Source organism: Equus caballus, chromosome 1 (assembly GCF_041296265.1).
Source record: "Equus caballus isolate H_3958 breed thoroughbred chromosome 1, TB-T2T, whole genome shotgun sequence".
NCBI lineage: Eukaryota > Metazoa > Chordata > Mammalia > Perissodactyla > Equidae > Equus > Equus caballus.
Window position 1 is genome coordinate 185,610,027 of NC_091684.1, and position 14,931 is coordinate 185,624,957.

The 14,931-nt window shown below is 36.5% G+C and overlaps 1 protein-coding gene across 3 annotated transcripts in view; it reads left to right on the plus strand.

The window, feature by feature from the left end:
- The window catches only part of PRORP (protein only RNase P catalytic subunit), a 115,080-nt gene that overhangs the window by 36,687 nt on the left and 63,462 nt on the right, over positions 1-14,931 (plus strand). For all 3 annotated transcript variants that reach the window (XM_005603440.4, XM_001491047.5, NM_001301261.2), the window contains 1 exon segment: positions 5,573-5,680. In XM_005603440.4, the coding sequence (XP_005603497.1) occupies positions 5,573-5,680 (108 nt within the window).

Here is a 14,931-nt window from a genome sequence, read left to right on the forward strand (position 1 = left end):
CATTCTAGTGGGTGTATAATGATATCTCGCTGTGATTTTATTTTTATTTATTTATTTTTTTGAAGATTGGCACCTGAACTAACAGTTGTCACCAGTCTTCTTTTTTCTGCTTTTTCTCCCCAAATCCCCCTAGGGCATAGTTGTATATTTCAGTTGTGGGTCTTTCTAGTTGTGGCATGTGGGACACCGCCTCAGCGTGGCTTGATGAGCGGTGCCATGTCCGAGCCCAGGATCCGAACTGGCAAAACCCTGGACGGCCGCAGCGGAGCGCACGAACTTAACCACTCAGCCACAGGGCTGGCCCCCCTCACTGTGGTTTTAAATTTGCGTTTCCCTGATGATGAATTATATTGAGTGTCTTTTCATGTGCTTATTCGCCTAAAGGGAGTTCTTCTTCTTTGTAACATTGATACAATAATATTATTGATACTTGGGTTTTGTCACTTGTCCCAATAATGTCCTTTATAAGCTTTTCCATCCCCAGACCCAATCCAGGATCACCCATTGGGTTTAGTTGTCATGTTTCCTTGGTCTTTTTTAATCTGCAACAAAAAATCTCAGTTTTCTTTGTCTTTCTTGGACTTCTTTTTAAAAAAACTATAGGCCTATTATTTTGTAGAATGTCTCTCACTTTGGGTTTATCTGATGTTTCCTTATGATGGATTCAGGTTATGCGTTTTTGGCAAGAATATCACAAAAATGCTCTTGTATTCTTCTCAGAGGCATCATATCAAGAGGCACACTATGTGTTGACTTATGTGTTGCCCAACAAATTTTTGCTAAATATGATGTTGTGAAGAATTCTCCTATTATCTGCTAGAATTTTCTTAGTTTTGGCTTTTGGTTTAGATTTATGATCTGTTTCAAAATAACCTTGAAGTGTGATGTGAGATGGGGATTGAGATTGATTTTTCCCCCAACTTTTTCCCGTGTTAATTTTCTTGTTCTTCTGTTTCTTTGATTCTGCGCTTTATTATTCTACTTTCTTTGAAATTTAATTTACTCTTCTTTTTCTAGCTTAAGGTGAAAACTTAGACCAATGATTTATTTAGACCTTTTCATATAAGCACTTAAAACTATACATTTCTCCCTAGTGTTGCTCTAATGCATCCCATGAATTTTGATATTTAATATTTCATTGTCACTTAGTTCAAAATATTTTCTAATTTCATGTGTAATTTCTTTTTTGACCTATGCGTTATATAGAAATATTTGGGACATTTATAGACATCTTTCTGCTATTGGTTTCTGACTTAATGTATGTGTGTGTGTGTGTGATCAGCAAACTTACTTTCAGATTTTAATATTTTGAAATGTGTTGAGACATTTTATGGCCTAGAGCTTGTGTTCAGTGTTGGTGTTCCATGTGTACTTGAAAAGAATGAATATTCTGCCATTGCTGGGTGTAGTGTCCTTTAGATATCAATCCAGTTAAAGTAGTTACTAGTGTAGTTTGTGTCTTCTTACTGATTTCTATCTACTTGTTCTATTATTATGGAGACAGAAGTGTTGAAATCTCATCTATAATTGTAGACTTGTTTCTATAATTGTAGAATTGTTTCTCCTTCCAGTTCTGTCAAGTTTTGCTTCATGTATTTCAAAGCTATGTTCTTATTTATGAGTATGACTTCCTGATTTGTTGATCTTGTCATTGTGAAGTATCCCTTTTTATTTTTTGTAATACTCCTTTTCTTGAAGTCTATTTTGTCTGACATTAATGCTACCACTCCAGCTGTCTTAAGTTTGCTGATGCATGCTATATGTTTTCCTCCTGCTTTTCACTTTCAGCTTATCTGGATCTTTATAGTTAGAGTACATGTATTAGAAACAGCGTTTTTGATAGCGTTGGATTTCACTATTTTATTTTGCTATTTGTTTTCTATTTCACCATTTTTTTTTGGCGCTCTGTTCCTCCTTTCATATTCTTTTGGACTAATCAAAATTTTTTTAGGGGGTGGCCTGGTGGCATAGCGGTTAAGTTCACATGTTCTGCTTCTTGGTGGCCTGGGGTTTGCTGATTTGGATCCCAGGTGCGGACATGGCACTGCTTGGCACGCCATGCTGTGGTAGGCATCCCACATATAAAAAAGTAGAGGAAGATGGGCACAGATGTTAGCTCAGGGCCAGGCTTCCTCAGCAAAAAGAGGAGGACTGGCAGTAGTTAGCTCAGGGCTAATCTTCCTCAAAAAAAAAAAAGAAAAAGAAAAAAAAATTTTTTTAGTATTCCTGTAGTTCTTTTTTTTTTTTAAGATTTTATTTTTCCTTTTTCTCCCCAAAGCCCCCTGGTACATAGTTGTGTATTTTTGGCTGTGGGTCCTTCTAGATGTGGCACGTGGGATGCTGCCTCAGCGTGGCCTGACAAGTGGTGCCATGTCTGTGCCCAGGATCTGAACGGGCGAAACCCTGGGCTGCCAAAGCAGAGCGTGCGAACGTAACTGCTCGGCCACAGGGCTGGCGCCCCTTTAGTTCTTCTGCTGGCTTTTTGTCTATACCTTCTCTGCAGTTTTTTAAATATATGATTTAGGATTACAATATGAATCCTTAACTTAATCCAGTTCCCTTAGAGTTTAGGTTGTACCATTTCACATAAAACGTAGGAACCTTGCAGCAGTAGAATTCCACTTACCACTTCGTGGTCTTTATGCTATTATTGTCGTATAGACCACATCTGCGTACATTTTAATGCCCATAATACAGTGCTATGATAATTTTTATTTTAAGCAGTCATGTCTTTTAAAGAAATTAAGAGAAGAAAAAAATATACTTTCTTATAATTACCCATATATTTACTGTTTTAATGTTTTTCATTTCTTCTTCTACATCCAGGATTCCAACTGATTTTATTTTTCTTCAGCCTGAAGAAATTGCCTTAGCATTTCTCGTGATGCAGGTTTGCTAATGGTGAATTCTCTCGGTTTTCATTTACCTGAAAATATCTTTATTTCACCTTATTTTTTTACCCAAATTTTTGAAGGATTTTTTCTAGATATTGAATTCTGGGATGTCTGACAGTTTTTTGTTTGTTTTCTGCCATCACTTTAAAGTTATCATTGTTTTCTGTTCCCATTGTGTCTGATGAGAATTCAGTTGTCATTTGTATCATTTTTCTCTGGTATGTAATGTATCCTTTTCTTCTGACTGCTTCTAAGATTTTCTCTTTATCTTTAATTTTCAGTAGTTTTACTATGGTATGCCTAGTTATGGTTTTAGTTATATTTTCTTTGCATTTATCCTGCTTTGAGTTTGCTCTATTCTTGAGTCTTTATGTTTCTCACCAAATTTGGGGAAATTTTGGCCATTATTCAAATATTTTTTCTACCTTTTGCTTTCTGTCCTCTCCTTCTGCAGTCTAATTACACGTATGTTAGTCTGTTCTGCACATTGTTCTACATGTTTCTGAGGCTCTTTTCATCTTTTCCTTTCAATCTTTTTTTTCTTGAGATTAGGTCATTTCTATTGCTCTGCCATTTGTGTTCACCGACTTTTCTGCCATCTCCAATCTGCTGTTAAATCCACCCTGTGAATATTTTATTTCATATTTGTGCTTTTTGGTTCTAGAATGTTCATTTTTATAGTTTGTGTTTTCTCTTTTTTGTATTCATTATAACTGTATTTTCCTTTAAATTCTTGCATGTATTTATAATGACTGCTTTAAAATTCTTGCCTGTTAATTCCAGCATCTGGACCATAGATTGATTTCTATTGACTTCCTTTTCTCTTGACTCTGGGTCACATTTTCCTGTTTCTTCTCATGTTAATTTTTTAATTGTTTGTTGGACATTGTGAAGGACACATTGCAAAGGCTCTGGATTTTGTTATCTTCTTCTGGAGACAATTGATTTTTTGCTTTAGCAGGCTGTTAAACTTGCTTAGACTCAGACGCCAGACTCTGTCTCCTTTGCAGTGGATAGTAGCTGACATCTCTGCTGAGGTCTTTCAAGTCTTTCGTCTGTTGGTTTTTTGCTGGGCCCTTTGGAGTCTCTTCTGTGCATGTACAGATCGAGAGTTAGCCAAGAATTTGGGCAGATTTTGCCGTGATTTTTGTGGTTCCCTCCTTTCTAGCACCCTCTCACTTTCTAGTCTCTCTGGCAGCCCCGAACTCTGTCTTCTGATTTCTCAAACCAGTAGATCTGCAGCTTTCTGCTTGATTTCCAGCTGCACCTGCCAACCATGCTGACTGGAGAAAGCCCTCTAGCAAATAGCCATATACAGACGGATTTCACCTGGTACAGTTCTCTTCTTTTCTGGTTATCTATAGTTAGATAGAAAACTACCCCAAATGTAGTGGCATTAAACAGAAACAGTCATTTATTACTATTATTGTTATCCCTCGTGGTTCTAGGGCTTCACTGGACTCAGTTGGATGGCTCTTGGTTGGGTCTCCTACTGTCCTAATCAAATGGGGGTTGAAGTCATTTTGACATCTTCCTCACTCTCATAGATCTCGTGGTTGATCCTGGCCATTGCCTGGGACCCAGTAGGACTGTCAGGTGGAACACGAATACGTAGCCTCTGCCTGGACTTTCTCATGATGAGTAGGTTCCAAGAACAAGAATCCTGAGAAGGCAAACCAAGTGGAAGCTCCATTGCCTTTTTCATTACCTAGCCTTGGAAGCCATAGCATCACTTCTGCCACATTCTGTTCAGTAAGGCAGTCACAAAGCAGAGCCTATATTCACGTGGAAGGAATTAGACTCCACTTTTTTGGGGGGGAGGAGTGTCAAAGAATTTTCCGACATGGTAGGAAACCACCAAAACTTCTTTCAAATTTTGTATTCCCTCCAATTTTTGCCTGCCTTTGGTCATTCTCTAGTGCTTCAAGTAGTTGTGTAGAATTTATGATATTATCTGGTAGTCCAATACAAACTACTCCATCATTACCAGAAGTGAAACTCTTTCTCCTCCTCTTCTTTCCTCTGTAGCACTCATCACACTTGACGTTTAATATAATTTATGTATTTATTTGGTTTATTTTGTGTCTCCTCCCTCTAAAATGCAAGCTCCGTTAAGTTAGGGGATTTTGTCTCTTTGGTATCTGCTAGGCACATTGAAGCTGCTCAACAAATATTTGTTGAACGAATGGATGAGTCTTTAACTCTTCAAAACAGCCGTAAGTAAACAAAAGCCTCTCACTGACAGAGGTGGAGCCGCACATTATAGAGCCTTGTTCTTTCAACACAGTTGCACTGGTAGACTCTCATATCTCAGGTTTCCTTCTCCTTGGATTACGGAACAGGACACAGAGATTTTGACATTTCATTCTCATCATGACTGTCATGTGTGTCAATTAAGCAGACTAGATAGTTGGTTACCGTTCAAATGAAATAGCATGGGAAAGTACCTTGTGCAGTGTAAAGCACTAGGAGATTATAAGGGGTATCGATCATTATATGCAGTTGCATCCATTAGGCTGGCTTTTTCAGATTTCATTTTCAAAGTATGTTTCTGTGTGTGTATGTTTAAAGGACGAATATTTTGAATTACCGAAACAATAATAAAAGTCATAGCAATGTGTTTATAATAAAGTCCTTACTAAGTTCGTATTAATGTTTCGTCTGACTTTTTTTTTTAGGAACTTAAGAGATTTCAGAACTTTGTGAAACACTGTCCTCCTTTTGATATTGTCATTGATGGGCTCAATGTTGCCAAAATGTTTCCTAAAGCTCGTGAATCTCAAGTCGTAAGTACACGTTTTATTTTGCTATTCCAAATCTCTAGAAATATTTATTGTACCCATTTGTGATCTTCCTTGGGTCTCTTAGCTCCCCGTTTATCCTTCCTCTAAAAATAAGCTCCTAAGGTGCCACAGTGACCGACAACTCATCTAAGATTCATTGTTTTCATCTCAGGCAAGTAAGCGGCTCTTACAGGCTGGGCAGGAGTGAGAGATGAGAAAGTCCATGTAAGAAAGGGCCAGTTCAGCCCTTTTTGTATAACTTTTCGCTGACGTTCTTCTAGGTCTCTACTCTCTCTTTGGGGTTGCTCTGTCATTTCCCTGTGGGTCACATCCTGCAATTTGAAACTATCAACATGCGCTGTATCAAGAGGTATTCATTACTCACATTTGTTTTTTCCAAATACAGTATGTTCATAAACTAATCTAAACAGTTATTTTTTGGTAAGATAATCATTTGTTCTATCAACTTATAAATGCCCTAGTAATTTCTAATAGTGATATCATGATTTTTTATAGCAGCAGTGTGCAATTATTTTAATCCTCATTTTACAAATTAGAAAAGTGAGGCTAATTTTGTACACTAAATCCTTGGAAAGCAGTCATAACATCAAAATTGGATTGCAGAGAGCTCTCCTGGGTTTCTGGCTTGTGGCCCTTATCCCTGGCAATCTATGGCCATTCATCTGTAGTTAAACTCTGTTACTTCTTAAAAATTGACGCCAACTTAAACAGAGAATCGCCAGTCCAATTTGGCCATTTATACTCAGAAAAGCTTACAAGTACTAACAAAGGACAAGGTTGATTTACAGAAATTTATATATGCCTTTCCTTTATATTTGAGTCTTCATTTTTATGGTCAACTATGTGCTTTTTAAATCCTTTATTTAAAAAAAAATCACAAGAGCAAGTTGAAAATATTTTTGTCTCTTAGGTACTTGAAGGGGTCTTTGAGGTGGTAATATTGACAAAGGCAAAGCTGGGAAAGGAAGCATGACATTATTATCGCTAGTGCTGGGTAGAGCTCAGAATCAGAAGAGCTCGTTCTGAAAAGTTCACCATCGAATCTGTGAGGAATGAAAGTTTCGTATTTGTTTACCTTTTGTTTGACTTTCAGCTTCACACAAAGCACTAAAAATTGGCTTGCCAGAGATACACATCCCAAATTGGGCTAACTTTTTGGGGGAAAGTAACATGTTGAAGATAATATAGTGGACATGTCCCCCAGCATTATGGGATAAAAATGTGCACATTTTGAAAGATGTTAGCAGATGTTGGCAGACAGAGAGGCAAAGAACAAAAGATCGACCAGGGAAATCACAGGAATCTCGGCTACTTTTAGCTTTTACTCCTAAAGGAATTTAATGTTAGCAACAGTTGATGTGACAAGTAGTTGTTATTACCCAGCTCTTCAGAGCACTCTTATCTTGTGGCAACGCACTGGCATGAGATTTGGGAAACCTCAGCTTGGGGACTCAGCGTAGAGACACCACCTGAATGAGGAAAGAGGAAAAGAACTTCCTCCTGAAGTTTTGTCTCGAATCTCTAAAGCTAGAGATTTGTAAAAAATAATGGCAAATCACATTTCCCATAGGCCCCTGTGTTTTGATTTTTTGGGTGAATCTTACTGGCAGGGCCTATTGTGGCTTAGTTCCATTCTTACACACTTTCTAGGTTGTCAGAAGTAGCTTCCCACTTTTCCAGTTGATCTTGTAAATAGCATTTTCGCTTAGAAGTTAAGAATGGGGCGTCTGGAGCCAGACCCTTTGAATTCCGATCCTGGCTCTGCGACTTCATAGCTTCCGTAGTTTGAGCAAGTTACTCAACCTCTCTGTGCCTTAGTTTCCCAGTCTGTAAAATGGAGATAATAATATCTCATAAAGATGTTGTGAGGAATAATTAATACGTATAAGCACTTAACACATAGTAAGTACCTAGTAGGTGTAACTATCATTGTGAGTAGTGTCCAAATTCACTTCCCAAATGGAACCATCATTCTTGCTTTCAGCAGACCCTTATTTGGCAGTTGAAGATTTTCTCTTGTCATGTCATCCGTCTCAGTGGAGTTGAAAGTAAATACAAGACTGCCTCAGTGTTAGATGGCATCTAGTCAGATACTCAGCTAAGGCTTGATTGAGAATTGAAGCCAGCACCATCAATAACAGACAAAAAATTTTAAATATGATGGTTTTAAGAAATTTTTTTTCTGATTATCAAAGAAATGCATGTTCATTGTAGAAAATTTGGAAATTACAAGAAAGAAAATTGTATATAATCCTACTGTTCAGCAATAATCACTGTCAATGTTTTATTTCCTTGTAGTAGTTTTCTATTTTTTACCTAGTTGAGCTCCAACTGTGTAAATAATTATATATCTATATTTTAATTTACAGTTGTTGAAAGCTCTCAGTAAAAGTGAAATTATAAAAGGAGAAAACATGTGCTTTTTAAAATGTTTGAGATGGAAGGACCTTCGAAGCCTACATAAAATCCAGGAGCTCTAATGGGAAGAATAGAGAAATTTGCTAGATAGTAAGAAACACTATAAACACTGTTAAACGATAACAACAAACTGAAAAAATTGTTTACAACACGTGACAAAAGGCTCATTTCCTGATTAGACCAAGGAATCTTCTGCCTGTAAGAACAAAATGAATTATGAAGTAGAAAAGTGGTTTAACCTTATTCATAATTATAGATATGCAAATTAAAATATTTAGCCTCCAGATTGGCAGAGATTTACAAGTTGGTAGTATTTAGTATTTTAAATGGTTTGGAGAGGTAGAGAGGAGGGTATCAGTGGAATATTTTTCATGAGTGATTTGGCTATAACTTTGAATACCTAAAATGTTGAAATTCTACTTGTAGGAGATATATTCACACTAGTACATAAAGTTATACATCTAAGTATTTTAGTTATACGATTGTCTGTAAGCAGAAGAGTCTAATCCACCTGAATATCTATCAGTCTAGGACCTGATGTATGTTGAAACATCCACTTTGAATGACTGAGGTAGACCTGTATGTGCTGATACAGAGCAACAGCCAAAATAAGTGTAAGAAGCAAGTTGAAGAACAACATGCTTAATATGGCCCCGCTTGCGTTAAAAACAAAACAAAAGATTACACATATGTAAATGTTAGATAAGTTTGGATATGCCTAGAAAATTTGTAGAAATTACATACACAGAAAAACAATAGTTAACTTTGAGAGTTTGGGATAGAATATAAGAGAATGAAAGGATTTCAGTTTTTCATTTTTATTTTTTGAATTTTTTTTTTTACAATGAGCATATATTACTTTAAAATAAAAAACAAACTACCATCAGGAAAAGAAAAAAGTGGAAAGACATTCTTGGTAAATATTCTGAAATAACTATAATACTCTAGTCTTGTGGATATACTACAATTTTTTAATCCTTTCTCTGTTGGTGGGCTTTTTCGATTGTGTCTGCTTTTTCCTCTGGTAAGTCATGCTTGGAAGATCTTTGCACTTGTTTTAGGTGATTTCTTTGGAATAGATTCCCAGAAATAGAACTCTGGAGTCAAAGGGTATGGATATTTTTAAAGGTCTCACCATATTGCCAAAATGCTTTCCAAAATGATTGTAGCAATTTATGCTCCCACTAACAGCGTAGAAAAGTGCCCAGATGAACACTTTTCTTCAAGGTTGCTTGTTACATGATGGCTTCAACTATTTAGTTACATTTGTGCCATGGATCTGCTAAGTGAAAAGAGCTGGACAGTTTTTTCCTGCCATTATTTAGGTCAAACATTCTTTAAATTTGTAAACAAAGTTTAATAAAATGGCCCAGAAAGGAAATATTCTGCACTGTCTTATTTGGCCTCTTTAGCGCTCTCTCTTAATACAATTGCCTATAAGTGTACATAAAGGAAAGATTAGGAATCCTAGTTCTATGAGTCTTGAGTTTTTTCATCATTGTGTGAAGTTTCCAGATTTTTTCTGTAGAATAATCATTTATGTTGTACCCATGAACTCTGCATCATATGTGACAAATTATTCTTGGTCCTTTTCCATTAGTGGTTACTTAGATATCCAACATTGTTCTCTGTAAGCTCATAAATGAGAAAAGACCATTTTTACGTTCATTATTTAGAGAGTAGGACTATGATCCCATAGCTTGATCTCAGAGCATACTTAGGGGTGACAGAGATTAAGGAGCTAAAAATAAGTTCTGGCTGTGAATTTTATTTTATTTTCTTAATTTTCATATGCACCTTTTTTTATGTATTAATTTTTTTGAAGTCAGGGTATGTCTTATAATTGATGTCAGCAGAAACTTGCCAGCTGCCGTGTAGAGCTGGGACTCAGTGGTCGTCACTGCCTGGGTGTGCACAAGTTAGCTGAACACAGTGTATGTCTGTTCATCCACTTGTCATCTCAGTTGAGTTAGTTATATTGGCAGCTCCACACACCGTTTAACCTAAATCTTAACTTTAAATATTTACTGAAGGTTTTCTAACAACGCAGTAAAAGGCAGTGGTAACTGACACATTTCTACAGATTTTAAAGTGAGGAGAGATTGTTATAACTGATTTTTGCATTTTGAAAAGCTGTCACTCAGGCAGCAAACTTCTGTCTGCCAAAAGCTTCCCATAGACATTCAAGAGAAGTTGATTAACTTACAGAGTGGCATAATTCATTGAATGAAAAAGCATTAATCCAATGCAAAATATAGGGAAAACCCAGTATTCTTCCATCTGTCTTTGCTGTTGGTCCTAAAAATTGTACAAAGGAGAGATGAACAACACAGGTTCTCAGGAGAGTGGTATGTAACCTGTCGCCAGGAGGCTGTACAGAGCTGCTGTGACCAAAAGCAATTCAGAAGAGCCTGAACCCAGATATGAAGGTGTGTATTTAAGTGTTACTTCTGATTCCGAAGAAAAGAATATAGTATGGAACTGGATGGATTCATATATGATTTTGTTGGTTATTAAAAAAGGACAATTTTTTTGTTCAGTTTTTGCTTAAAAGTTATTACTAAATCAGTGCTTCATCTTAGAACTTCTGGTGTCTTAATACTATCACAGGATATTCTCAATGGAACTGGAGACTGTAAAGTCCCTGGCTAGTGTGGCATAATTCAGGGTCTTGACCAAGTCATATCTCAATTCTTTGGTATCTGCTTTTGTTTCCTTGAGATATGATTCATAAACCATAATATTCACCCTTTTAAAGTGTACAATTCAATGGTTTTTAGTATGTTTACAAAGTTTTGCAACCGTTACCACTATCTAATTCTAGAGCATTTTCATTCTCCCCAAAGTAACCCCATGCCCATTGGTAGTCACTCCTAATTCCTTCGTTCTCTTAGTTCCTGACAACCGCTGATCTACTTTCCGTCTTTACAGATTTGCCTATTCTGGACATTTCGTATTTTCACTTAGCATAATGTTTCCATAGTTTATCTGTATTGTAGAATAGATTAGTGCTTTGTTCCTTTATATTGCCGAATAGTTTTCCATTGTATGGATATACCAAATTTTTTTCATCCACTCTTTAGTTTGTGGACATTTGAGTTATTTCCACTTTTTTGGCTATTAAGAATAATGCTGCTGTGAACGTTTTGTGTACAAGTTTTTGTTTGGACATGTCTTAAGTTTTCTTGGGTATATACCTAGGAGTGGAATTGCCAGATCAAATGGTAACTCTCAGTTTAACCATTTGAGGAACTGCCAAACTTCCAAAGTAGCTGCACAATTTTCCATTCCCATCAGCAGTGTATAGAAGCTCTGATTTCTCATATCCTCACCAACACTTGTTATTATCAGTCTTATTGATTATAGCCATCCTGGTGGGTATGAAGTGGTAAATCATTGTCATTTTGATTTGCATTTCTTAATGACGCGTGATGTTGAGCATCTTTTTCTGTGCTTATTGGCCATTTGTATGTCTTCTTTGGAATATGTCTATTCAAATTCTTTGCCCATTTTTTAATAGGGTTACTTGTCTTTTTATTGTTGAGTTGGAATTTTTTTGTATATTCTGAATATTAGATCTTTATCAGATATATGATGTGTGAATATTTTCTCCCATTTGGATTGTCTTTTCAGTTTCTTGATGGTGTTTTTTGAAGCACAAAAGTTTTTAGTTTTAATGAAGACCAATTATTCTGTCTTTTTTTTCTTTTGTTGCCTGTCATTGTTGGTGTCATATCTAAAAAATCATTGCCTAATCCCAGGTCAGGAAGATTTGTGCCTATGTTTTATTCTAAGTTTTATAGTTTTAATTCTTGCATTTACAGTGTCTGCATTTTAGAGAAACAATTTTGGGTAGATGACCAGCCAACATAATTTAGAGTATAGTGAGATTTATATGGGACTAGCCTTGGCCCTTTCTAATGCATTTATTTAACCTTCTGTATATCTGGGCAAAATAAGACTTGCTACTTACCTTGTAGATGTTTTTCAAGTGTACAGTGTATCCTGCTTAAAAAATATTTATTTGGTTTCAAATTTTCAGGAGAAGAAAAGTTCTGGTTTGTATTTTTCTTTTTAAGAAGAGGGAAGGGTTCTGAGTGACTAGTGGATCAATTACATAGCCTCCATTTTGAGAAGGACAGAGCATCTTAGCATGGAATTATGATGTAGATTCAGTTACTGTTTATTGAGAATTTATTCCAAGCCAAATACTCTTTTAGGATGTGAGGATATGACTATGGCCAATAATGGGAATGCTAGGAACATGATTAGGCTACTAGTTATGTTATTTAAACAAATTCATAGTATATTGTGCATCCTGTCGTCTATTAACAGTGATTCTTATGTTTGTGTATGACTCTTTTCTTAGAAATTTACTTGAAATGTCAGAATGAAGAATGTTATTTACCCAAAATACATGGGATAAGAATTTCTTTAAAAATAAGTATTGCAAAAACAGTTTTGTAACATTCTTCAGAAAATTCCCCAGAAAATGTTGTCATTTGGGACAAACTGACTAAGTTAAAAAGTGTTAGCTACAAACCTTGTAGAGCACTGGAGTCGGCCTCTCTGTAGTACTTGGACTGACGTCTCTTTGTCATTTACCATCTGCTGTAACACAGTTTTTTGGATTTTCTTGGATTGGATTTCTTTTCTTTTTTTAATTTAATAAACTTTGTTTTTTGGAGCAGTTTTTAGGTTCATGGATTTCTTTTTATGAAAAGCAGTCCTCCAACAACATGTTATTTTGACTCTAACAAATGCTTCTGAGGAAAAGCATTGCATGGATAAGTGGAGGTAGAAATTAAATTGTGTTCTTTTTTTTAAGCTTAAGTGAGTGGGTAATTGGCACCACCATCCGCCTAATTGCTCAAGGTAAAAACTAGGGATTCTAGCCACTGTTACTCATTTTCACTAGACCCACATCAAGTTGACTGACAAGTTTTATTGGTCATAATCCCCCAACTATGACCTGTAATCCCGTTACTACTTCTTTCCATCTCCATTAACATTGTCTCTCACCTAAACTCCTAAGTGGTCTCCTTGCTTTTTCTCCCTTGCCTCAATGACTTTCCATTACACTTAGAATAAAATCCAAGTTCTTTATCATGGAATGTAGTACCTTTCAGCATCTGATCCTTACCTCTCTTTTCAGCCTCATCTCTGTTTTTTTCTCTTTGTCTTTCACTGAATTATAGACACACTAGAGCGTTTCCTGTTCCTCAGACATACTGAACTTATTCCTGTGTCCGGATCTTTGTACTTGCTGTTTTTCCAGCCTTTAATCTTCTGTCTTCAAATGGCTGGATCACGTATCAGCACCTCACAGGTCTTCCCTGATTCTTCTGAAGTAACCCCATTCTGCTCACCCGTCTTCTGCCTGTATTTTCAGTTACATCAACCTTAGTTGCTTCTGTGGTGGATTAAAAATGGTTGCAGATGCTTTGCAGTTACTCTCATCAGGAGATGGAGTCTATTTCCCCAGCTCTTGAATCTGGGCTTGCATTATGACTTGCTTTGACCAGTAGAATGTAGCAGAAGTGACATTGTGGAACTTTCAAGCAGTGACTCAAGAGGCTATACAGCTTATGCTATCACTCTTTAGGAACTACCACCTTGTGAATAAGCCCATGTTAGTCTCTTGAGGCTACATAGAGAGAGAACGAGAGAGAGAGAGCACGTGTGCACACAGCCATCCCAAATAAGACTCCAGACATGTGTGTAAGGTCATCTGGGACCACATAGCCTCCAGGCAGGCTGCCAACTGATTGTGAACACATGAATGAGCCTAGCCAATTCTATGTGAAACAGAATAACTGTCCAGCTGAGCCCAACCCAGATTGCCAATCCATTGTATTGTGATAAAATAGTGCTTATTTTAACCCAAGTCTTGGGGTGGTTTATTACACGATAATAGGTAACTGATTTAATTCCTACACAGCAGCTAGTATCTACAGTTGCCTCTGCATTTCTTTGTTTAACTTATCAGTCTCCTCCATTAGAATGTAAATGCCCTGAGATTAAAGACCTTATGTGTCTTGCTCACTGTTACATCTTCAGGACTAAGAAAAGAGCCTTGAATGTAATAAATACTCAGGAGACACTTAGTGACTGAATGAGAGAATGAACAAATGATGTACATTCAATTATATAATGTTAGAGATAATAGCTGCTTGTCAGGCTTAACTTTGAAAGACTTCTTGAGTTTTACTCTCGGCAACTTACCTCCCTTGCTAGCTATGTGACCTAGGTTAAGTTAGTTAACCTCTTGATGACTTACGTGAAGATTAAATGAGATACTCCTTGAAAAGCACTTATCACAGTGCCTGGCACACAGTCCAATAAATTTAAAAGAAAAAAAAAAACCAACCTTGTGAGTGCATTTAGTTGTCCATGGTCTTAACTTTGAAGAAACAAAAATATGGTAGTTTTTTAGGATGTATTTAGTCTCCTGATTTAAATAACTGACAGTCACTCTTAATTGTTTCAATTTTGGGTCTTCATTCTTTTTGAACTGATGCTTAGAATTTAAACTTGTCTCTAAATGAATGGCCACCTTCTCCGCAAAGTAACTAAGTAAGAAATATATCAACAGTACAGAAAAAATAAAAGACTGTATTACTTTTGATAGGCTAGGCTGTGCTGCTGTAATAAATCCACAATTTTAATGGCTTAAAACAACAAATTATTTCTTGTTCATGCTACATGTCCATTGTAGGTCACTGTGCCATCGTCATCATCCTCATTCCAAGACCCAGAATAACTTTCTGAAATATTGCCAGTCACTGTGACAGAGGGAAAGAGAAAGTGGTGAA